Below are 26,262 nucleotides of genomic sequence, written 5' to 3' on the forward strand. Positions count from 1 at the left end.
TGGTAGTGATGGTTTCAGAGGAGGTGGTGGTAGTGATGTTGTTGGTGGTAGTGATGGTTTTAGAGGAGGTGGTGGTAGTGATGGTTTTAGACTAGGTGGTGGTAGTGATGGTTTTAGAGGAGGTGGTGGTAGTGATGGTGTTGGAGGTGGTGGTGGTTGTGATGTAGGTTGGTGGTAGTGATGGTGGTGGTGGTGGTTGTGGTGTTGGCGGTGGTTGTAGTGATCTAGGTTGGTGGTAGTGGAGGTGTCGGTGGTAGTGGTGGTGTTGGCGGTGGTTGTAGTGATGTAGGTTGGTGGAGGGGGGGTGTAGCCTCACCTTGTACCAGTTGCGGTCGTGCTCGGTGGAGTGGCTGTAGTACTGCAGCACCTTGGGGATGGTGCTCTCGTTGATGCCCTGAAGGCTCAGCTGCCACTCGCCCAGCTTCAGGAAACACCTGGAGGGAGAGAGAGAGAGAGAGAGAGAGAGAGAGAGAGAGAGAGAGAGAGAGAGAGAGAGAGAGAGAGAGAGAGAGAGAGAGAGAGAGAGAGAGAGAGAGAGAGAGAGAGCGAGACATACACATCACCAGGGAGGAGAGAGAGAGAGAGAGAGAGAGAGAGAGGGAGAGAGAGAGAGAGAGAGAGAGACGTACACATCACCAGGGAGGAGAGAGAGAGAGAGAGAGAGAGAGAGAGAGAGAGAGAGAGAGACCCACACATACACATCACCAGGGAGGAGAGAGAGAGAGACACCCATAGGGGGGAAGACAGAGAGAGGGAGAGAGAGAGAGAGAGAGAGACATCCACATACACATCACCAGGGAGGAGAGAGAGACACCCACAGGGGGGAAGAAAGACAGAGAGAGAGAGAGAGAGAGAGAGAGAGAGAGAGAGAGAGAACCATGGATACGTCACCAGGGAATACAGTCAGACAGGGACACACCTGTACCCACATGTCTATCTAAAGGCAGTGGATTCCCTTCGGAGGTAACAGGAATACCGGAATAACACAACCGGGGGCTGTGAGGAGTGAGGCTGTCAGCTGGTAGACGCTGAGGTTACATGATCTGGTGAGAGGGAACGGCTGTCGACTTTTCATGCAAAAGAAGGCAAATCGGTCGAGTTTCATTTGCGATAATTTGCAAAATGCCGGCCGGTTGGCTTTATCGGCACACCAATTAAAGCCGGATTAAAATCACAGTTAAAAAATGGATAATTGAGAAAATGAGACTGATCGCCATGGTAACAAAACTAATTATCAACTAAACGTGGAGCCTGAAAAGGTACGCTGTAACTACCTGTCATTATCTCAAAAACAAAAACAGCTGCGACCCTCTATTTAACCCTCTATCTATGAAATAAAAACTTTCATTTTGAGCACCTTTCAATTAACAAAGTTAATTCATTGTTTTTAAGTCACTGGTGGTAGCTTGTTAATAAAAAGACCCGAGAAATTAAAGCGCTGTTGTGACCGATTGCCACAAGGACCAGCGACAGGAGTTAAACACCGTGCCACCGCCGAGAGCCGTGCGTTCATCTGGGCCCACGGAGGGCGCCACGCCGCCGCTCATCACACGGGTCTCTGAAGCACCTCCTGGAAGCCACCTGGAGGCGGACCTTGGATCACCAGCCCAGATAAAGGACCTGACGGCTGGCCGTCCATAGCCGATCCCGGCCTCGGTCCATCACCTCAACAGGCGGGGCGCGCCATTAGTCCGGCTAGCGGGGTCCCCACTGGGGGGAGAGACGGGGTCGGAAAGGGGGAGCGACCGCCCCCCCCGATCCGGCAGCCAGCCGGTTTGGGAGAGCCGGAGGACAGCCTCGGGAACCTTGGACGGGGGAGGGGGGGGACTGTCAATCGGTTTGGGGCGGGGGGGGTTTCCGTGCCGGGCTGCACAGTGCAGGCTCCCCGCTGGGCAGCGGCCGGGCGCTTCAGAACGAGGCTGGAGGCTAAATGGCTAAATGGATTAGCGGCGGAGCTAACGGTGTGTGAGGGGTGTTGGGGCTGGGGTGGCTGGGTTGTTATGGGATGGCAGCCCGGTGGAACGGCATGTTCAGGTTTTATATCAGTCACACTGACGCACTGAGAAATGTCCCGACTTGCACAAAATAATAGCCCAGAATACACACATTCTACTTTTTGGTAGTTGGATAAGGAGGGGTTGGTTTGGTGGGAGGAGCGGGGGTGTGTGTGCGTGTGTGTGTGTGTGAGTGACAGTGCAGTAAGTACACCAGGTGTGCTTACTGCTTACTGCCCCCCCCCGCAACACAACCAGTGTTTAACCGCCACAGGACTCCCCCTTAAAGCCCCCCGCCGCCTCTGGGGACACGCAGACCCTCCGTTCAGAGTCAAGCCGCCGTGTTGTTCTACGAGACGAACGAAGGGCGGAGAACACAGCAGCACGCGTCTATGTGGGTGGTGCAGGAGGAGGAGGAGGAGGAGGTGGTGGTGATGCTGGGCGGAGCGGGAAAGGTGCAGACCAGATGGTAATACTGTATTTTTTACTGTAAGTATGGCCGTCTGCCGCCCTAAATATATAAATATGTGTTCCTAGCAGTGTTCCCCCTGACTGTTCTCGGTTGTCTAGACGGCAGTGATTGCACCAAATGTTTCTCTTCAGGTAGGGGAAAAACAATAGTAAAACAAAAAAAAAAATACTAAAAAGGGAAAATAAACCACCGGTCTGTGCTTCCATCTCCTATGGGCATTCATTTGAAGTCCCATCTTAATTTGGAAGGGCTTTAGTGGCCGTATTGTAAATAGTTTTAAGAGACCGCAAAGTGCGCAAACAACTTCCGCAGGGCTCGGAGGTTCTTAAGAAGCCATCTCTGGAAGCGCTAAACTTTCCCCACGCTAATCTAATAAGCCGGCCTCATGAGGCTTCCCAACAAAAGGTTTGGAAATGTTCCGGCCCGTACGACAGCAAAGTGCTTTCAAAGGCAGAGGGATTGTTCCATTGTTCCATAGGTGAGGAGACTACAAATGAGGGGTCGATCGGGGCGTTGGGCAGGGGGACCTTTCATTCAACGTAACCGACAGCGAACTTGTACATGTGCAATCAGGTGCGAGGTAAGGCATCTTAGCTTGGGGTTCGAACAAAAGAACCTTTCAGGTGGGGGTGTCAAGCGTGAAAGGTTAACGCTTGTGTTTTGGACGGGCCGTCGCCCAACTCGCATGCCTGGACCCGGGGGCTGAACAGAAATGCTCCACACCTGGCCCCTGCCAGCTGGGGGGGCGAGGTGCCATTCTCGGAGGACGGTGAGAACCTGGGCATGCCCAGCCAGGAGGCTCTAGTCTGTGCCAGGCCCGAGATGCAGAAACACACAAAGGGCTGCCAGCATGGAGCAATGAGCGTCAAGCGCCGGTAGAGCGGCGGTGGCAGGATCAGGTTCCGAGCCGGCTCCTTCCAGTGGAAACCAGCGCAGGCCGCTCCTCGGGTGACCTGCGGTGTTTACAGGATGGGCTCCAAGGATCTGAGAGGCGACTGTTTCCCTGACGTCGGCGCTGTCGGCCCCCGTTTCCCCTCCGCTGCCGGCGAGTGGTGGTGCGGGACAGTACTTAAGAGTCATCTACCAGCACCTGCAGAGCGTCATGACCCGCTGGCGCTCAGGTACGCTGGAGCTGAACTCTGGCAGCCTCGTGTTCCTAACAGAGGCTCTGGACTGTGGCCCCGGCCAATAGTACGACGCCACTGGACCAACAACAATCCGTGCATCCGTCTGTGCAAATGGATCCAGAGACGGTTTTATTTCTACAGTAATCAGGGCTGAAGGTGAGGACACACCAACGGCGCGTGGAGGAGCTCGGGTCACACCAGGTGGACCACGGACACACTCTCTCAGAGTGAACCCTTTCAGGACGTCACTCGGACCATGAACAGCCTTCATGCCTTTCCTCCGTTTCTCCTTTGAAAGTTAAGGACTGAAACCAAGAAGGTATTTCTTGTGATACGAGAGTAAATATATATATAAATACTTTTTTTTGGAAATGGCCTATCAAATCTGGCAAAGATCACTTCTGGCTACTAGCTTCTACAAAACAGAGCTATCGGCTTCCTCCATAGATGGCTGCTAGTTACTGGCTTTGGGGAGTTGGGGAGCAATAGGCTAGGTGATGAGCTACAGGCTAGGTGGTGAGCTACAGGCTAGGTGATGAGCTACAGGCTAGGTGATGAGCTACAGGCTAGGTGATGAGCTACAGGCTAGGTGATGAGCTACAGACTAGGTGATGAGCTACAGGCTAGGTGATGAGCTATAGGCTAGGTGATGAGCTACAGGCTAGGTGATGAGCTATAGGCTAGGTGATGCGCTATAGGCCCTGAGAGGGTGATGAGCTACAGGCTAGGTGATGAGCTACAGGCTAGGTGGTGAGCTACAGGCTAGGTGGTGAGCTATAGGCTAGGTGATGCGCTATAGGCCCTGAGGGGTTGGGGAGCTATAGGCTAGGTGGTGGTGAGCTACAGGTTAGGTGGTGGTGAGCTACAGGCTAGGTGGTGATCCACAGGCTCTGAGGGGGTGGTGAGCTATAGGCTAGGTGGTGATCCACAGGCTCTGAGGGGGTGGTGAGCTATAGGCTAGGTGGTAAGCTATAGGCTAGGTGGTAAGCTACAGGCTAGGTGGTGGTGAGCTACAGGCTAGGAGGTGCACTATTGGCCCCTAGGGGGTGGTGAGCTATAGGCTAAGGGTGTGCAATAGGCTAGGTGGTAAGCTATGGGCTGGGTGGTGATCTATAAGGCTTGGTGGTGAGCTTCTGACCTGGGGGGGTGGTGAGCTGCTGACCTGTAGAGAAGCAGTGGCAGTGCGCACATCCCCACCGGTGAGGTGCAGGGCTGGATACAACTTACAATAATAGGGCGCCCGCACACTGCTGTACTCCCATATGTTGAACGGTGCTGCAACGTTTCGCCCCGGCTGGGTCTTCCTCGGGCGAACTGGCATTCGACAGTGGCTGAGGCATGTACAGAGAGCACTGACTGGGCTACTGACCTGGCCATGAGCTTGTGGAGCTCCTGCTTGTGCTGCTGGTCTTCGGCGGCGATGGCGTGCTGTGCCTGCTGCTGCATGCCCTGCACAAAGTGCTGCATGTGCTGGAAGGCTTCGATCTGGAGGAGCACACCACAAACGCTTTACACACAATTTACACACACATGGGGCAGCGCAACAAAACAACAACACTGCATTCCAAAAGGGGGGCCCGTAATCACCCCCCGGTCCTGTTTTCTTGCATGACATAGGATTAAAGACGGCGGCGATGGTGGCTGAGGTCAATTGGAGCTAAATGGTGTGAGGACTGCGGGTTGTTTCCGTGTCGTTAGTCTGGATTGTGAACTTCAAGCAGAGCCCAACCGCTGGGTCGTGGAATGTTTCTGGAGAAACGCAAAGCCCCGATCTGTTCCGCGCCCGCCGAACAGCAGACTTCTCGCCACTTGTTTATCCACTTCGCAAGAAAAATCGCAAGAATCAGGAGACGGGTGTGGGGGGGGGGGGGGCGATGGCCGGGCGACGTCATGCATCGGCATGACGACCACCGCTAAACAAAGCTAACGGACGACAGATGCTCGAGAAAGGCCACATGATCCGAGGATTTAACTCCTTGTCAACGTCGACTCACAGACACCCCGACGGTCGGTCATGGAACCCCGTAAAACACGACGGAACGCCGGGTGACCAGTGGACAGGCAGGGAGGGAGGGAGGGAGGGGACATTGAGGTGGAGGGGCGGGGGGGGAGACCGGGGGGCGTGGGTGTGGAGCGAGCGCGTGCACCAGCGCTGTAAACGACAGACCTCGGCGTGGTGAGCACCACAGCGGGCCCCTGCGCCCCCCCCCTCTCAGCCCCGGTGTCGGGCGGGCAGTCACACTTACCTCAGCCTCCGTCACGCACGGCCCTTAATGAGCCCTGGGAGAAGGAGCCACAACCACTTAGAGCGGCGACACCTGGCCGAGGGGAAAACAACACGGGGGGGAGGGGCGCCGGGTGTTTGGGGGAGGGGAAGAAAAAAAAAAAGGGTGCCAGACCGAAAAGAAGAAAGTTCAGCCGCTGCGATGTTATTGGCTGTTTGGGTGGGGATGCCGAGCTGGGAGGTTTTCACGGCAACGGCGGAAGCCAACAGGGACATAATAATAATAACAACAACAACAACAGGAGGAGGAGGAGGAGGAGGAGGTGGAGGGGGAGGAGGTTTCCATGGCGACGGCACCCACCTTCAGGGTGCTCTTCCACATGTACTTCATGTAGGCGTAGGTGACGTGGGGGTGGGTGGTGGGCAACGGGTGGTCCAGCTGCTTGGAGGGGTCCACCCCCAGCAGCAGCACCAGGGTCTTGTGGGCCAGCGCCTGGGGACACACAGGGAGACGCATCACGCATCAGTGTCGCCAATGGGAGCCGCGCGGACCTGGGCCGTCGGCCGGACAGGGAGCGGTTCGATGGGTGATCCGCGATGAGCAAGACGCCTCGCCCCGACGGCGCCGGGACGGGACGGCTGCCGCCCTGCGTGCCTCGGTGTGTGAACGTGTGCATGAATGGGTGAATGTTGGGCAATATTGTACAGTGCTTAGAGTGGCCGCTGGTTAGAAAAGCGCAGGATAAATGCAGTCCATTTAGATTAAGGGTACATTCATTTATGATACTGCACCTTAACGAATGAATTGATAAAAGGGAGTATTCAAATGATTGATGCATTTTTTTCAAATAGTAGATAAACTAATTCTGTTTATACATTTCTATAACGTGATGTTTTATACCGTTCTGAAGTGGAACGTGTTGAACTAGACACCCCACACCACTCAAAACAGAAAGCCTAATTTCCATGTCTCCCTGATGAGCTATAGGCTGGAGGCTGGTAGACACGGAGTCGTTAGCTGCTGGTAACGGGACAGCCAAGCCCAGGCTGGGGGGGGCGACGACAGGAAAGGGGTTCTGTTTACCCTATGGGGGTTCAACGGCCCCTGCAGCCCCCTACAGTGTGTGTGTGTGTGTGTGTGTGTGTGTGTGTGTGTGTGTGTGTGTGTGTGTGTGTGTGTGTGTGAGACAAGAAAGATAAGTAGGGAAACCCACCAAGAAACCCCTTCCCTCCTCTTCTTCCCCCTTCCATCCTCTTCCTCCTCCTTCCCAAACCCCCAAAGGGGGACATCTTATAAAACAGTGGGGTCATTCTTCGATCTCCGCATTCCTCCCCCCTCTGCCTGCCTGCCTGCCTCCTCCCCCCCCCCCCCGTCAAGGCCTAATCACCTTTCCACCCAGTGAGCGTTTGATGTCGGGCACAATTAGCCAATCACAGCTCTTTCCTTCCGATGACATCATGGGGCTTCTGGAGTGCACGTGTGTATGTATATGCCAACTCTTGTCATTTTCTAAGTGTGTGTGTGTGTGTGTGTGTGTGTGTGTGCGTGTGTGTGTCTGTGTGTGTGTTTGTTACTGCGCGTGCTGGTGTGTGTGTGTGTGTGTCTGCGTGTGCGTGCGTGCGATTGCGTGCGTGTGTGACAGTGCGCCAGTGGAAAGCAGGGTGCACTGCCTGTGGATCTGGTACAATCACTAGGAATAACAGTGAGGTAAGCGCGGGGGGGGTGGCTGGGCTGATAGAGGCTCTCTAAACACGCTGGAGGGGGGGGAAGGGTTGACGGTGTGATTCCACCGCCGGCCTCCAGCTGAGAGGGGGATGAGGGGTTTCTTTCGGCCTGACAGGAGCCGTTTTAATCAGTACAAGACCATTGTGCTGAGGAGGACCTTGGACAAGGTAGACAGTAGATACACTGCATCGATACAGCAGCGCTTTTCTAACCAGCGGCCACTCAAAGTGCTTCGCAATATCGCTTAACATTCACCCGTTCATTCACCCATTCATTCACACGCCGACGGCGGTGTCAGCCATCCGAGGCGACAGCCAGCTCGTCGGGAGCAGTCGGGGTGAGGTGTCTCGCTCAGGGACACCTCGACACTCCAGGAGGAGACGGGGATCGAACTGGCAACCTTCCGGTAACCGGTCCGAGACGATGTTAGACCAAAGTACGGGGGGAAGACACCGTGACACAGAAGATAGCAGACCGGGGGTAAGGGAGTGCATCGCTACGGGTCTTTGGCTCCCAGCTGAAAGGCATCCTAGAGACAGATATTTTTAACCCCTTCCTCAGAGAGTGAATGATTGTCGGCACCTTAAGGTCTCCCGGTGAACAGGTGAGGGGGATCGGGGCGCTGCAGGGGTACTCACCAGACGACCGCTCTTGCCACACAGGCTGGCGTACTTGAGCCAGGTCCTCATGTCCTCGTGGGGGTTGATGACCAGCGAGCGAACCATCAGGATCCTCTGCCAGTCCTCAACGATGCGCTGACAGCCCTGTGGGGGTGGGGGGGAGAAGAGAGAGAGAGAGAGAGAGAGAGAGAGAGAGAGAGAGAGAGAGAGAGAGAGAGAGAGAGAGGAGAGAGAGAGAGAGAGAGAGAGAGAGAGAGAGAGAGAGAGAGAGAGAGCGAGAGCGAGATCGAGAGAGAATTATGTTATTAAGTTGTTGTTTACCTTTCTACTGTGCCTTGGCCATATTAAAGAACGTCTTTCTCATGCCAATAAAGCCCTTCAAATGTAATTTAATAGAGAGGCAGGCGAGACATAAAGAGACACCCAGGAAGAGGGAGATGCATAGAGAATGAGCCATAAGCTTACACTCTAACTATGAACACAGTTGAGAGGATAAAGATACTTTAAAGATAAACTAAAGGCCCTGGATTGTGAGGGATGGAGAAGAGGAGGAGGGGGGAGAGGAGGAGCAGGGGGGAGAGGAGGAGGAACAGGGGGGAGAGGAGGGGGAGAAGAGAGGCAGGGGGGGAAAGGGGAGTAAGAATAGGGGAGAGGGAAGGAAAAGGATGGGAGAGGATGAGCAGGGAGAGAGAGAAGGAAAAGGAAGGGGGGAGCAGGAGCAGGGGGGAAAAGGGGAGTAAGATTAGGGGAGAGAGAAGGAACAGGGAGTGAAATGAGGAGCAGGAAGGGGGGAGGAGGAGCAGGGAGGAGAGATGGACCACCGACAACACAGAATATCCTGCGGTGGATCTTTTCATATCTTTTGGCTCGCTCTCTTGGGCACACATGCACCAAAGCAATATTTCACACAGATACACGAACACACATGCTGGAGGCAGGCTTCAGTCTTTATTTTAGTCCTTTGACAACATAGAGGGGGAGAGAGAGAGAGAGGGAGAGAGAGAGAGAGAAAGAGCGCGAGGGAGAGACAATGATAGAGTGCCACCGCCAGACAGGGAGAGAGAGTAACTGAGAGAGCGCTAATGGCTCAAAGATGTGAGGGTCAAACCAAGAGAGGGAAAGAGAGAGAGAGAGAGAGAGCCCGACAGTACAGTAAGAAGGGTCTGGGATGATGGACAGAATGAGAGACAGGTGAGAAGCGAGGAGTAGTGACGCCAGGACAGATGTGTGTGGTTTGGGTTAGCTGCTAATAAATCACTCCAGTGAACGAGCGAGCACACACACACGCGGGCACACATACGCACGCACGCACGCACATAAGCACAAACACATGCACGCACGCAGACAGACACACGTACGCATGCACAGAGACACACTCTGGTAGTGCCATTATGGGGCCCAGGTCTGCTGTGTGTGCGTGTGTGTGCGTTAGTGTCTTGTGTGTTTTTCCTGTGTAGCCCTCTCCTACCCAGCCTTCATCTTTTATGAATGGAAAAAAAAAAACGTCAAGACGCCGTCAAGAGTTCAAGCCTTTACTACAAACAGAGGTCCACGTGATCATGTGTGTGTGCGTGTGCGTGTGCAGGTTCGCGTGTGGAAGACAGTGAAAGGACAGGGGGGGGGGCGGGGCAGTAAAACCTATGTGCGTGTATACGACCGTCACCCGGGACGTAAGCACAAACTTGTTTGTCTGTTGTCAAGGCGACGGGAAAGAGATCTAACCCATTTCCACAACATCAGCTCTCAGCAGAGCCGCTCTCAGCAGGAGAGCTGTCAGAGGAACCAGAGCGGCCCCGGCCCCCCGGAACGCAGGGCCAACACATCAAACAATGCTCTGATCATCACAGACCCCCCCCCCCAGAGAGAAGGCACGCACTGCACGCACACAAACACACACACAGACACAATACCCGCACACATACGGACTCATATAGAAACCTAAAATACACTCTTTATGGTTAAGTGTTGGAAGAAGCTCAGTTGGTTCAGAGTTGATTGCTCTGAACTTCGACTGCTGATCGAAGTGCATTTTGAGAGCGAGGCACTTTGCCACGTTTTTTTTTTTTCACATGCAGCCCAATGAAATCTCATCTAAAGAGACGCCGTGTATGTGTGTGTGTGTGTGTGTGTGTGTGTCTCTCTACCTGTAGTCTCTCCCACCAGGTGTCTCGGATGATGTCCCTCCTCTCTGGGACCAGTTTGTACTGGATCACCTCCTCCAGCTCTGACAGCATCTGGCACGACACCATGGCCTGGAAACACACAAGCGCACACACACACACACACACACACACACACACACACACACACAAAAGTGTCAACACAATGCTTTTTATCCATGACTGATGTGTGGTGAGAGGGCTGGATTATCCATTATTTATCCGCCTGCACACATGAGAGCAAGCAAACCATATCTACGATCGTGTTGTGATATCATATGATAAATGGCTCCCACAGATTCCCAATCTTCATATCCCATGTCATGATATCAATCTTATCATATGAGCTGCATGATGTCATGGGATATCAATACTGGGAGAGCGAGAGCCCCCAGAGTCCGACTCAGAGCAGACGGAGGCCGGCTCCTGGACCGGGAGGCAATGGAGGGCGGCAGGCCGGCCTAGCTCTCTGTCTGATGGCTGGCGCCGGGCCCCCAGGAGGGACCAGGATCCAGGCCTAGCTCTCTGTCTGATGGCTGGCCCGGGCCCCCAGGAGGGACCAGGATCCAGGCCTAGCTCTCTGTCTGCAGGCTGGCCCCGGGACCCCAGGAAGGACCAGGATCCAGGCCTAGCTCTCTGTCTGATGGCTGGCCCCGGGCCCCCAGGAGGGACCAGGATCCAGGGAGGCAGCCCTCCCGGAGCACAAGCACAACCAGACACACACCAGACATGCCTCTCAATGGATGCACCAGCAGCCGAACCCAGGGGCGGACCAGCGGAGGAGTGGAGGAGGAGTAGGCGAGGATGTAACAAGGATAAGATAAGACGGAATAGATTATGAGCAGGAAAAGCTATGAGGAGAGGTAGATGGGAAGGAGTAGACGAAGAAGACTTGATGAGGGTTAGATGTGTGGAGGAACGGATGAGGAGAGGATGGGGAGGAGGAGGGCGACGCATCCTTTCCGCTCGATCAGCGTCCGAAAACGCTTTCATCAAGAGTCCTCCTCCTCCTCCTCCCAGACGGATAAATAAACGCAACGTCAACCGCCTGATGCAGATGTGGAAGGTTCCAGCGTGCCAACATCTGTCCTAAGGTAACAGCCTCTTCTGTTCTCTGGCCCGGCCGGGGAACACGGTCGCACCGCCGCACACAAACCGCGGGGACAGAGGAAGGCGGCCTCACGTCGGACGGGGGCGTGGGAGACGGCCGCCGAGGACGTCCGCAGCGGCGTTCCAAGTACAACAGGACGTGATGGAGGGGAGGGATTAGAGGAGGGGAGTGTGCTGCTTTTATTGAACCCCCAGGATTGGATTTCTGCGGGATTACGTGGGGCGTTGTGAATGCTCCGTCTGTCCTTGAGTTGTGTCTGGTGATGTGCAGCCAAGCGCTGCTCTTTCCAGCTCCAGCCTAGCGACAAGAGAGTTCCGGGGACAGAGCGATATACATGTCTGTGGCTACTATTACTTGAATAAATCTGACAGTACACTCCCAAGAAGTTATAATGAAGGCCGTAAAACGCAGTAAATCTGAATATTATGGGATGGGATCAAAGGCAATCCGTCTACTTGGTCATCCATCAACATCGTTCACCAGCAGCTGTCATGGTGTTGCATGCTACTATGAAGGAGCTGGCTTGTAGGCCATGTTGTAATGGCAGGAATTTCCCACGGTGCAGAATGAGGCATTACCATAACGTAACATAATGTGGAGCGCTTGCACGGTGGCTTCCCTAGAGGCGGTCCACTGGCTGATTTGGAGAATCTATGAACCACTCCTAAGCAGGCAGCGTATTGCAAAAGAAGGCAATATTTTCAGGCCTGGAGAAAAACTCTGGGTGGGCACAGAGGTGGTCATCTCAGAGAAGGGTGGGGGTTCTCTCAGAGATCGATGGTGGTCATCTCAGAGGAGGGTGGTGGTTCTCCTAGAGAAGGGTGGGTGTTCCCTCTCAGAAGGGTGGTGGTTCCATCTGAGAAGGTTGGTGGTTCTCTCAGAGAAGGTTGGTGGTTCTCTCAGAGAAGGTTGGTGGTTCTCTCAGAGAAGGTTGGTGGTTCTCTCAGAGAAGGTTGGTGGTTCTCTTAGAGAAGGTTGGTGGTTCTCTCAGAGAAGGTTGGTATTTCTCTCAGAGAAGGCTGGTGGTTCTCTCAAAGAAAGGGTGGTGGCTCTTTTGAGAGGGGTGGTGGTTCTCAGAGAAGATTGGTGGTTCTCAGAGAAGGGTTCAGCCTGTGAGAGAGCTGGGGTTGGATAAAGGGTTTGTGGGTCGGTGTCTGGTGGCAGAACTCACCCCGTAGGCCCGACTGTAGCTCTCTCCGGCCATGGCTGTCAGCTCCGCATCCAGCAGGTCTCTGGCCTTATCGATGCACTGAGAACACAAGACACACACAGTTAGAATGGGGCACATGAACTCTGAAAGGGTTTTTGCAAAGAAATGCCCGCCTTGAATACATCTGCCCTGTAATGTGCCTGTGGTGATAAAACGAGGCTTGGTTCCTGCTGTGGGAGGGGGTTGGAAGGGGGGGGGCTGTGGTCGAAGGCCCCACGCGAGGCGCCACCTGGTTCCCTCACGTCCTAACGTTTATTTATCCTCGGTTGGTTTGGCACTTTTAGTTTTTCAAACCTTTTGTTCAAATAAACATTTTGCTCTTTGCACGAGAGCCGGCTCTGGTATAATTGATGTTGGTGGTCACCTCTTTAAACACTGTTTCCTCCTTCGGCGCTCTCATGCAAAATACCGATTATGAAATACCATCAACTGTTTACAAAGCTTCTAGTGGAATACAAATTACGAGTTTCAAAGCTTTTACCTTCAAACCTCTGGAGGTTAAACACTGAACTGCTCTGGTGGACTGTATTGCCTTGGAAGTAGCAGAATGCGTCTTATTCTGAGAATCGACTGCCTCAGAGAGTGCCGTGACGCATCGCTGTACAATGCTGAGTAAGAGTTCACCTGCCCTGACACAAACACCCACACCCTACCTCTGCTGACCCCCCTCCCCTGACACCATGCCTAAATGAGACCAGCATGAGCCAAAGTACACAACATGGCGGAGCGGGATGGTTGTTTAGCAAACAGCCCTCCCTGGAGCCCAATCCCTGGAGCCCACAAACTGGCAGAACACACACGAGTGTTTGACAGAATGTTACGGTACTAAAACCGACGTCCCAAGACAAATAAACAAAACTCGAAAAAAAGAGAAAACAGTGAAGGGGCATGGCGAAGGCCAAGTTCAAAGGTGACATCTCAGAAAGATCTGACCTCAGGCCTTCATGCTCCGACCTGAGACGGTAACTCTGAACCATGACACCTCAGGGCCTGAAGGGGGGGGGGGGGGGGGGGGGTTAAATGTCCTAGACCCTCAAGGTTGTCCTGGCTGCCGGGGCCTCTACGGCCTGCATTCCGGGGGGGGCTCATTACAAAGGTTGGCGTGGGGGTGTCTCCCGGTGCTGGCTTCAGCCTCATTCCCAGCCATCCCCAGGATTTTGTTTAAGCGCGGGGCGGATTAGGAGCGCCGGCGTTCCGGAGCCGCTTGGCGGGGAGCATCACCCCAGGAGGAGGCCGCTTATGTCAGTGTTCTGGGGGGATGGCGAAGAGGCTGTTTTACGGCACTGGAGCCGGCGGTGGAGGATCTGTTTGCACTGGGGGCAGACTGACTCACTGTGGAGTCAGACGGCCGGCTGGCCTGCTGAATGTGGGGTCGAGGGTCAGAGTGCGAAACGAATACCAATAATAAACCTCTGTTTTCCGTCGTCACCGTCACCCTCAGGCAGCTGAGGGCTAAACCGCGTGGCTCTGCTCTGGACGAGCTTACAACAGACGCAGGAAGAACTTTATGGTGGAGCAGTAAAATCACGGATGAGATTAATCCAGCAATGTCTGGTTCTTCACGTTATTTCTGTAATCGTCAAGGAATTTATTGTCTGATTTCATAAAGCGTGGGAGGGAGCACGCCTCTACACAACCGAGCTTCCATGACCAAATGTCTGGTTATTGTAGAGGAGAAGGTCTGGAAGGTGGAGGAGGCAGTCTGGAAGGTGGAGGAGGCAGAATGGAAGGTGGAGGCCCCACCTCGGGCTGTGATCGGCCTCATCTTGGGCTGATTGGAAGAATCCTAGAAACCACACCTGGAGCTAATCTCTAAATAAGCATGGGGCTAATTTAGGGCTGGGTTAGGGAGGGCAGAGGTTGGGTTTAGAGGCAGGGTGGGGTAACACTGAGTGTCTTGGGGGTAAAGTGGTGATGAGGAGGGTAGGGTTGGACAGGTGTGTATCACTGTCAAGGTACAGGCCTGTGTTTGCATGCAGACTAACCAAAGACACTGTGTAGAAAGACAAATCTCTCTCTGGGAGCGCAGCTAAATCTGATCCATCATCGCCTTGCAAGCCCCCCACTCTCACCTCAGATGTTTGGAGCGGGGGCTCAGGTGATTTATGATTTACGTTTCCTCACCGAGGAAGAACTACGTTGTAAACGAGAGACAGAGGGGGTGTATTGTGGGCTTTGTTCCTTTAAAATTAAACGCCCGAGCCAAATGAGAATTCAAACCGGGGACTGGAGCAGGCCTTGGGTTGTTTCTACATCTTGATACCGTGTCTTTTCCCCCCCCGGTTTTTACGGCCCAAATGAAATTTTCATGCGTTCTTCTATAAAGTCTAATGCATGTAGCAGCAGCAGCAGTAAGAACAGAGCCCTTATGGGCTGTTAATTACTCAGACTCAGACAGACACACAGACTCAGACAGACACAGATAGACACACACACACACTCCTACGGTCTGTAGTGGGTGGATAGTGGTGGTGACGCCGCTCACCTGCTGGGCCAATGAGAAGAGGTCCTGATGCAGGGCTAGAACGGCTCTGTAGAAGGCCCCGTCGTGCGTGTCTCTAGGGATCATGCATGTGTATTCCTCCATGCTGTCCCAGTGGCCTGGGGAACACATCAGTACATCACACACGGGTACCAGCTCTCCAACACATTGAGAAGGGTTCAAGAAAAGGGTTCCTGTAGAATAGGCCAAACAGTGTGGGGGGATGCCACATGGAACCTCATATACATTAAATGTCCCATAATGAAAGGGCACATTTCTCTGTCAGTCATGCAATGGAAAAAATGAAAGTGTGGAAAAGGACAATATTAATGGAGAGCTCACTGTAGTGACTTGATAATATGATATAATCATGATGTTATGATAAGAGCACGTGATTGGTGGACTCAGTTCACAGGCGTATGACCGCGAGAAGAAAACTACAAATTATCTTGGGTAGTGGTGATGGGGACAAGCCCTGAATCTTTCCCAAATCAAGAGGTTTCTGAGGGTAATCTGGCATTGGATTAAACGAATTGGTCTTGGAGGGAACTACTTTGATCTTAAGCGATTTGAGCGTCTGTGTCAACAAACCAAGAAGTTATGAACACAAAACATAATGGCGGTATAATGTTTTTCACTGCTCTCACACTACATTCCTAAAGTCTGCTGGTCCATCAGGCTTTACCAGCATCTAGGCCGTCCTACAGACTCCAGGCCTGCCTACAGACTCCAGGCCTGCCTACAGACTCCAGGCCTGCCTACAGACTCCAGGCCTGCCTACAGACTCCAGGCCTTCCCACAGACTCCAGGCCTGCCTACAGACTCCAGGCCTCCCTACAGACTCCTGGCCTGCCTACAGACTCAGGCCTCCCTACAGACTCCAGGCCTCCCTACAGACACCAGGCCTCCCTACAGACTCCAGGCCTCCCTACAGACTCCAGGCCTTCCCACAGACTCCAGGCCTGCCTACAGACTCCAGGCCTCCCTACAGACTCCAGGCTTTCCTACAGACTCCAGGCCTGCCTACAGACTCCAGGCCTCCCTACAGACTCCAGGCCTTCCCACAGACTCCAGGCCTGCCAACAGACTCCAGGCCTCCCTACAGACTCCAGGCTTTCCTACAGACTCCAGGCCTTCCCACAGACTCCAGGCCTCCCTACAGACTCCAGGCCTCCCTACAGACTCCAGGCCTCCCTACAGACTCCAGGCCTGCCTACAGACTCCAGGCCTCCCTACAGACTCCAGGCCTCCCTACAGACTCCAGGCCTCCCTACAGACTCCAGGCCTGCCTACAGACTCCAGGCCTCCCTACAGACTCCAGGCCTTCCCACAGACTCTAGGCCTGCCTAACCTTCCACACCACCTCAGCACCATCACCTCTATATACCTATCTATACCAGAATGCATCATTAAATGTTTTGCTGGAAACTATTGTTTATGATACTTCTAAATCGTTGTTTTGCCACGTATAGCATGGAAAGTTTCAAACACAGCAATGTCACCCCATAATGACAAATAACTTCACGAATAATTACTAAGCAACGGCAAAAAAGCGACCAGAATCCTTCCTTTACTGCATGCTACAAAATGGAGGCGGTCATTATGATGCGAGGCCCTGATGTGCAAGCCCCTACGTCCGAGGCTCTACATGTGTACTGCAACCTGTATCCTTCCCGACCCCGCTGCCTGACCTCACCGTTACTAATCACTGAGGAGGAGGAGGAGGAGGAGGAGGAGGAGGAGGAGGAGGAGGAGGAGGAGGAGGAGAAGAAGAAGAAGAAGAAGAAGAAGAAGAAGAAGAAGAAGAAGGAGAAGGAGGAGGAGGAGGAGGAGTGAACAGTAAACAGGAGGGTGGTGGTTACCTAGCCCCCATGCTGCGGCTGCAGCCATGCGCGCCATTTTGGCCTGCGTCTCCTCGCTAACCAGCGTCCACTCCTCACAGCACTGCTGGTGCAGCTGGCCCCTGCAAAGCAATACACACGTAAACACACACAGGGCATCAACACAACACACACATCAACACACGCAGTACAACACACACACAACACAACACACGTCAACACACACACACACACACAACACACACTCCAACACAACACACCACAACACACACACGTCAATACACAGTGCAACACACACACAGTGCATCACACAAACAACACACGCAGTGCATCAACACCACGCACACGCCACAAGAACACAAACACATTGAAACCCACACGTACAGCCCCACGTCACAAATACCACAACACAAACATCGCACAATGACACGAAACATGACCACCAACAAAATCCCAAAACAACACAAAGAGATCTCAGCGCACAACAGGATTAGAGCGAGGAACACGCGGAACAACCCTAACGTCAGCGGGGTCACCGGGGCGGCAGAACGCTGCCACCGTACCAACCAGTACAAGATGTCCAACATTAAAACCAATATTAATAACAACACGCACACACACGCACACACACACTTTCCAATTTCAACCGCCAAATAAGTATTAGGTGATGTCATGGCCGGTGCGGGCCAGCGATCCTGGCAGCGGATGCAAAGGAACAAGACTGGGAGTCCAATCCTCGCTTAATTACGCCTGCCGGTATTTATTTATTTATCCGGGTTTCTTTTCCGTTCGGAGCACGGGGTACCTTGGACTGAGCGTCTCTAACCCCAGAGCCCTGCCAAGCAGATGTGTTCCCGGGGGAAAGCGGGGTCCATCTGACCAGCGCTAATTGGTCATTAGCAACAATCAGCCAAGTTTGATCCGCGCTCCCCACTTGGGAAGAGGCTAACTCGACCCTGTGCGGAGCGCCAGCAGAGAACAAACAGGCTGGGACAGGAGAGAGGGGCAGGGGAGCAAGAGGACACGGAGAGAGAGAGAGAGACACACACACACCCTGCAGAAACTGAGAGAGAGAGACAAAGTGGAGTGAAAAAGCAAGCATGCGAGTGAGACAGACATACAGAGGGAGAGAGGGAGAGAGACACAGACAGGCAGAGTGAGAGTGGAAGAGACAGACAGAGGGAGCAGGAGGGAGAGACAGAGCGAGAGAAAGAGGAGTGGGGGGAGAGAGAGCGAGAGAGAGAGGGACACAGACAGGTCGAGTGAGAGTGGAGGAGACAGACAGACTGAGAGGGAGCGAGAGGGAGAGACGCACAGAGAGAGCGAGCGAGAGAGAGAGTGCAGATGTGACAAGGTGCAGCAGGTTTCCAGCTCCCCTCGGTATAATATATGAAAGCTTCCCGAACACAAAGGCCCAGACCGGCCTGGAGGGAGTAATACAGCAGGCCGTATATTCAGCAAAAGGTTTTCATTTACTTTATCATTCAGCTGTTCTTCTGGAGCAGAAAGATGGGCCTTATTAGATTGGAAGGTCTAGTAAACCAGGAAGGTCTGTCCAATCTGTTATGGAGAGGGATCTAAGGATGATGAACTGTTACCTAAACTACAAACAATGTTCTTTCATAAATGTTCCGGACTCACAGGACAGGATATTAGGTCACCATGCAGCCCATCCCTACAAACATAGATGCGCACAAACACACACACACATCCAAAACAGACACAAAAACACAGACACTCAAACACAGACGCACAAACACACCGAGAGACCAAAAACAATGATCCACTATGACACGTGTTGGAACGCTAGCAGGCTCAGGACTTCGGGGTCATCCCATGCCAGTGGGGACGTTCCCGGATAGATCGCCATGGTAACAAGAGGCCCGTACAGACCAGCCCCACATCGGTCTACAACCTGCAGCATCAAGGCAGTGGGAGGGCCGTTTGATAGGTAGGTAGGGTTCAATCCCCAAGGTCCTACAGGGCCCTCACCGCCTACCGGCCCCCAGGTCGGAGTCAGCACGGGCCCCGGCGTCGCAGCGTCACGTACCATTCCCCCAGGGCCTCCAGGCAGCGCATGCGTCCCAGGATGAGGTCCGGCTCCTCCTTGGCCAGCTCGATCTTCTTGCCGTACGCCAGCAGCGCGTCCTCCCACTCGTGGAGCTTCTCGTACCAGGTGGCCTGGATCTCCTGCAGGGGGGGGGGGGGAAGAGCAGGCGCTGAAACCACCACCAGCCATCCATCAGCTGGGGCTCAGTGATGTATGGATCCCAGAGGGGGCACGTCTAGGAGACGGGGGGGCAGGGCCATGTGGGGGAGCCATTTCACATCCAAGGGTTCTTAGGTGTCTTGCTCAAAAGCGCAAGCACGAGGTATTCATCTAACTCGCGAGAAAGGGGGGAGGAGGTTTGAAGCCCATGTGGACGTGCAGAGAGAACATGCAACCTTCCCCGGAGCGGCCCTAGTGGGGTTCAAACCCGGGTCCTTCCTGCTGAGACAGAGCGGTGTTAACCGCAGCGCTGTAGAGCCAAACCCCTTTAAAAGGTCAGACCGCTGTTTGGTTGCGTTACGACCACGCCGGGCGTGATGTTTTTCAGGGGGTTTTATTCCGTTTGTTTAAGCCATTCGATTGAAGATATTGGAGCTTGTGTGGGAACCGAAGAATTCTAATTCCCAGCGCTAATCCCTTCACCAGATGCCAGGCTGAAGGTTAAGGGTTCCGTCTTAATGAGGCAGGGTGTTCCACAACAGACCCTTTAGTACCGCAGGGCACGGCCGGTGACACGTGTGCGTACAACCGGTGCGACTGACGGCCTTGAACGAATCGCCTTTATTTCCAACGGTGCGAGCGACGACCTCTGACCTCTGGTGACCCATGGATGAGGCGGACTGGGGCGCCAGGAGGAACCCAAACCTCCCGACCCTCTGTGAACAACCCCGGACCACCCGATCAACCGGTCGACACCGGTCCTGGAAGCATGCGTGTCGGAGCGATTCTCTGTGTTGTTTTTCGCCACGAATCTGCAACTCGGGGGTTTAATAGGGGAACATTTTACGCGATATTTACGGGATTCGCTGACGCTTTTGTCCAAAGTGACTAACAACCATTCATTCACACATTCGCACACCGACGGCGGAGTCAACCGCGCGAGCGACAGCCAGCTCGTCAGGAGCAGTCAGGGTGAGGCGTCTTGCTCAGGGAAACCTCGACACTCGTCTAGGAGGAGCCGGGGATCTAACTACCAGTCAACCCGCTCTACCTCCTGAGCTACTGCCACCCCCGGAACATGACTGAGGCTGACAAAGGCAGAGGGTGGGGCCCTTCCGGCAACAGCCCTACCTGTGAGACAGCCGGTTTGCCAGCGCCTGACTTCAGGCTAAAAGTAGCGACTTCATAAAGCGGTGTGGGACCATGCAGTGCACAGAACCATCTGGGGCTGCTTTACACAAACACCGCTGCGGTTGTTTTCTTCTCGCTGGTGTCCCGGCCCTCACTCTGCTGCTAAAGTCTTGTTATACTTCCTGCCCCTTTAGAGCCTTTCAAACAAACACACACTAAAACAAACACGCAGGACAGTTGGTGGATTTGTTTGGTTCCCTGGCTCTGTGCCATGAATGGCAGGAAGCCAGCGGCGATAATGTTAAAAAGAGAATACATAGGGATGTGTGAAAAAAGGGCAACTTCAAGAGATGGTGATTCGGATGCGAGCTGAAAGAGACGGGTTTTCATAAAGAGCGGCTTCCTCTAGTTTTGTAACCGATGAGGTTACAAAGTGAAGGAGAAGGCGTCCGCAGCATGTCTTGTGTCCGGCAGTGTGAGTGTATATCTGGCCCGACTCTTGTCTATGTAAACCTCGAGTACTAGTGTCTGACTGTAAAAAGATGTCTGTACATTTTGAAGCCTCCTCCGCACTTGCTGTAGGTCAAACGGGGGCTTACTAAAGTGAGGGTTTGAGGAGGCTACGCGCCAGTACAGTGGAGTGCTTTGTGGCGTTCCTGACATTCAGGAAACACATTGAAGTAGGAGAGAGAGGACACGAGGAAGAGGGCGAGCGATGTCTTTTATACGTTTGTTATATTGTGCGTGAACACCTTACAGTCTACGATGTCCTTTCAAAAGCCCACTCAAGGTTTGATCAATTCACTCCCACCCATCAACAGATGTTCTTCTTCTGCATTACTGTCAGTAAATTATACTTTACTTAAGGTTTACTTTTTTTTATAATGCCTGGTTGTTTTACCTTCGTTAGATTTCTTAACTGCTCTGCACATGTACATTTTTATTTTCCATGCCGATGAAGCTCTTATGAATCTGAATTGTGCTTATAACCACGACAGAGAGAATTGTGGGAGAGAGACAGACCTAGTGAGAACAGAGGGAGAGAAAGAGACAGGGAGAGTGAGAGAGAGTAAGAGTAAGATGGAGAGTGAGGAGCAGAGTGGTCTGGGGCTTTCTGCCCCCCGTGACCCCTGCATATTTGGGTCGAGTACGTGCCTTAGTGGGCAAGTCACAGCGGGGGACGAGACCCATTCATGGCTGGGCGATGTTGAACGCATGACGGGATAATTACGTATTATTAGGTGAGTAACACGATACCACCAGCGTGAAGCAATATCAAACGGGATTAGACAATTAAATAAGACTCAAGCACCATTCAGGTGTTAAAAAAAAAGTGATATTAGGCAGTGAATGAACGGATGAGTGACGGAGTGAATTGACGAATGCACGATCACGTAACGCGAGTTTACCAGCCGCGTTCGTTCATGCCTCAGCCCTGAATCAGTCCACCTTGGAGGGACGGCGTGATCAGTACTGTGGCGGTGCCTCCTCCTCCTCCCCCCAGAGTGAGTGCAGGACACTCACCAGCTCTCCGAAGTGCTTCATGGCGTAGTCCAGCACTCCTGACGCGGCCTCAGGCTGCTGCAGCTTGTTGTTGATGCTGCAGGTCGGGACACAAACATAGAGGGAGGGGGTTAGGGAAGGGCCGGGGAGTCAGTCAGGTCCACCTGGAACCACACACACACACACACACACACACACACACACACACACTCACACTCACACACACACACACTCACACTCACACCATGTACTCTGGAGGTCATTCGGGTGTCCCTGCATAAGTACAGGGCAGCAATAGCAATCGAAACATTATAAAGGTTAGGGGCAGCATAGGGTAAGGGCTAAGGGGTTTGACTCCTAGCCAAAAGGTTGTGGGGTTTCAACCTCCATTGTCCACAGTTTACCTGTAGAGGTAAGTGCAAGACGCCCTTAGTACTAACTGCTCATTCAGGAAGTTCAACAACAGAGATTAGTTTGAGAATATTTAAAAACACACAGACCAAAAATTGCATCTCTATGCACGATATGAACAACAACTTGAACGCGAAATGTAAATTTGAACATTGTCAGAAGTTGAGAAACAAAGAGACCCAAAGCGCCCTGAGATCACACACGGCTCCCCCACGATGATGGATCGCTGTCGAGGTCAGAGCTGCGGGATCAGGACAACAAAGACCGTCGGTGCCGCCGCAGCTAGACGTGCTGGCCCCAGTCTCCCCACTGTACAGCCCACTGTCATCTGGCCAGAACCCCAGAACCTCATCTGCCCAGAGCCCCACAGCCCCAGAACCCCGGCCGGATCAGGTGATGCCGCGTGTCCCCACCACCTAATACGGCTCCAGTGAAACCACATGTCTGATGTCAGAGGAGGTAATCAGGGCGCCCCATGGGAGCGGGCCACAGGGCTCTCTCTGTGCGCGCCGAGGCTGTAGAGCCACCGACGAGAGCGGCACGGCGTTAACAAGTGACTGGAATGAGGAACGACCTGCGAGCTGAGCAGCGGGCGGGGGGGGGGGGAACGTTCTCCAGGGGCCCCGGGGGGCCGTAGAGCGTTGACACGTCTAGAGCCCTGAGAAATGTAACCCTCCGGCGGGAGAGCCGCGGCGATGCGTCTCCGAGACGGCGGAGAGACGGTTGTCGTTGGCGACGGAGCGCCGAGTCGGGGGTAAGCGAGCCCCGCGCGCGACCGCTCAAAACTAATGCTTCCCGCCTCGATGAAAGGTGTGTATTTATATAAAGTGTGGTGTCGAGTATGCTGGATGGTCAATCCAAGCCTCGGATCCCCAGTGGATTGGTGCTGTGTAATCCGTCAAGAAAAAAGGGTCTGTCTCATCTGTGTGGAACACCCCCCCCGACCCCCCTGCCTCCCTCTCCTCCCCCCGGCGTCTCCCACACATGGAAACACTCTGCTGGAAGCAGCCCATCGTATTTCCTCCGGCTGACGGCAGAGCTTCGCCTGTCGCGGTCGGGCTCTGGCTGGACGAAGCGCTTCCCAGTGAGGAGAGAGGCAGTGGGAGCCGGGCTCACAGCAGGGGTCCGCCTGATGAAGGCAGCACGGGAGTGGATGTCTACAAGTGTGTTTGTTTGACAGGACGGGTGGAAGGCAGACAGAGGGGATGAAGGAACGTGGGGCGGACTCACCGGTAGACTGAACAAGCACACAGGGACAGAAGAGGATAGGTTTCGGGTGAATACGATTCAACGGGCGCGTTTTTTTCTATTCGTTTGTGTGTTTTTCTATAAGCAGCATTAAACAAGCGTCCGGTGTGAATATAGTGAGCAGCATGATAGCATGTGTTGTAGATTTCTATACGCCGTAAGATTTGACTGGGTTGTCTTGCAGCACCTTGCTCTTCACCGTAATCAAGAGCGAGGAAAGACTTACTTTAATAAAAAAACAATCATGAATATATCTAATGAACATATTGCTTTAAATGACTTCCATTCAAACGTCAATTACATTGAACAAACCCCAAAACATCAACAAATGATCAGTGAAGACCAAAAAGAGCGACCGTACAGCAGAAGACGCCCAAGGTGCTTTAAGGAACGCTGAGCAGATCTTCAACCCGCCGACTTCATGTGGTGCTCACCAAGGCACGAGTCATTCAGTCGGTCAGCGAGCGATTCTTAACCGCTGCTTTTGAACCGCTGAACCGCTAAACCCTGACGCTTTGAACATGGCGTCCTGCGTGTATCTGCACAACAGTTGTTTATGGAGCGCGGTCGCGTTTATTTGATTGGAGTCCCGGAACACATGAGGCTGCTGAGGAAGCCTGCCAGAGACGGCCTGTACCTACCCACCTCTGGAACCACTTAATCAAAATCCACAATGAGAAAAAGCCTCTTTCTCTCGTGTAGCCCAGGGAATCTGATGTCCTTCCCCCATCTGGCTGCCATCTCCAAACACACCCAAACACAGTCCAGATGACAGCCCCGCACCCTGGAGAAATACATCAACGGAGAAGACCTGAGATGTTTTTAAACTAGTGGTGGAGCTGGCGCTTTGTGTATGTTGACAATCAACATGTATGTTAACACCTACACCCCATGTCGCCGACTACTTATAGGCGCAACGCCCCAGCGTGCCATGAAGGGTGACGTCCAGGGCGAAGGTAACCTCAGAGAGATTACATCAAACAGCATTCAGGGATGTCATACATTTATATGCATGCATAATTCCCTGTAGCGCCCCAGCGTGCCATGAAGGGTGACATCCAGGGCGAAGGTAACCTCAAGAGAGATCACATCAAACAGCATCCAGGGATGTCATACATTTGCATGCATAATTCCTGTAATCCCCGAGAAGCCTCAGACGCAACCTAAACACTGCGGAGGGCTGTGGACACCATGGATTAACTGCCTTTCAGAGCCTTTCCTCAGTTCCACTCTGGTCTTGTAACTTGTTAAGGAAGCAGGCGTCACAGCCTTTTATAGGACATAATCTGGGGGCCCCGTCCCCCGGTGAAGAAGAAGAGAAAACACTGCATGTAGGCCGAGAAATAAATACAGATCACAGGAATAGTAGAGTGATTTGAACCTGAGAAGTGTCTGAGAACGATGGGGAAACCACAGTACGGTCTGAGCTGTGGTCAGGCGCTAGACAGCAGACCACGCTTTTATTGATGTTGTGATATGAATCACTGCAGTATTAATAATACGAGTAATGTGTATAAATGTAAAAGCTGCACTTTGGTTGAACTGTATATTATGGATTGCACACAAGTGAATAGCTGGTGTCTCGGCGGTTTGACGCGCTATGAATTTCTGAAAGACACGTCGCAGTGACCCTCTCCTTAAAAAGAGACAAGGCTGGAGTAAATCAAGCTCCAGGAAAATGAAGACGTTTACCACGGCCTTGTCCTTTCCTGTGTTACGCGAGTGCGGTGCACACTTGCGTCCGTACAGTGCGCTGAATGCCCTGGGAGTATTTTCTTCCAATTCTCCTCCCTACTTGACAACAAAGATGTTCCAGGAAAAAGATGACGGCTGAGTTAATCTGGAAGATGGCTCTGGCAAAACAAAGCAACAAGGTGACTCTATGTGACGGACTTTAATCAAAGTGTACACTGCTAAACGTAGACATTCTTCAGTCGTTTCCTAGGGAGTCAATGGGCAATAAGCAAAACAAAGATCGCAAAGGCCTGGCCCGTTAATACCGGTTATTTCAGCTTCTATTAGGTTTCTTCATATCAAAGTGTTGCTCCCATCTTAAAACATAAGACAAAATCAGTCCAACGACACTCTCTTAATGGCCCATTGGCATGTTTTAAACATTTAACCTGACATTGAAACCTCAGGTTCTAAAACATAATGTACCGACGTATCCGGGTCGTGTTTAATATTCCTACAGCGATGGCTCGGATCGTGAAAGGTCGACCTGCAGTTCTTTTTAGAAAGAACAGCCTGTAACGCCCCGAGGTGAACGAAGAACAGAGCGGAAAAACACTGGATCCACTCAAACTACAACCATAGCCACCTGATGCAAGCTGAGGGCGCCAAATACCAAACAATCCACCTAGGAACTGCTTTAAAGGAAAGTGTGAACCTAGGGCTGTGAGTCTGACGCATGTCTTCTCTCACAAATAGGTCTTCTAATGAACATCTTCCTGATAAGCCCCACCTACTCTTGATAGAAGCCGTATTTCAACACACTTGCTGTGGATGTTCTTGCACTGGTAAGACCCGGTCACATGACCTCACGTGGCTGTTTGTTCGCTCTTAGCCTGTGGTACAAAAACCATAAGACGTACACCTGTGCGTTAGATCGGTGGCGTCATGTCACACAAACGGGGTCATACAGAGATCACGAGGCAAAGAATGCCTTCCAAAATGTCCAACTCGGGAGGACCTGTGAGGGTACACTTGCGGTGACCTTTGACCTTGCATATTCACAGAGGACCCCCGTGTTCGGTCCCCACATGGCCTTTAATTTTCTGCAAGGAAAGGGGAA

At 52.9% G+C, this 26,262-nt stretch overlaps 1 protein-coding gene across 1 annotated transcript in view; it reads right to left on the bottom strand.

Annotated features, from left to right (window-relative positions):
• The window catches only part of mtor (mechanistic target of rapamycin kinase), a 99,660-nt gene that overhangs the window by 21,190 nt on the left and 52,208 nt on the right, over positions 1 to 26,262 (bottom strand). The window contains 10 exon segments of the mRNA XM_079741860.1: positions 317 to 434; positions 4,963 to 5,078; positions 6,179 to 6,310; positions 8,182 to 8,307; positions 10,308 to 10,415; positions 12,605 to 12,682; positions 15,129 to 15,244; positions 16,988 to 17,088; positions 19,017 to 19,156; positions 21,831 to 21,906. Of these exon segments, the coding sequence (XP_079597986.1) occupies positions 317 to 434; positions 4,963 to 5,078; positions 6,179 to 6,310; positions 8,182 to 8,307; positions 10,308 to 10,415; positions 12,605 to 12,682; positions 15,129 to 15,244; positions 16,988 to 17,088; positions 19,017 to 19,156; positions 21,831 to 21,906 (1,111 nt within the window).

Source organism: Pollachius pollachius (genome assembly GCF_949987615.1).
Source record: "Pollachius pollachius genome assembly, chromosome: 8".
Lineage (NCBI taxonomy): Eukaryota > Metazoa > Chordata > Actinopteri > Gadiformes > Gadidae > Pollachius > Pollachius pollachius.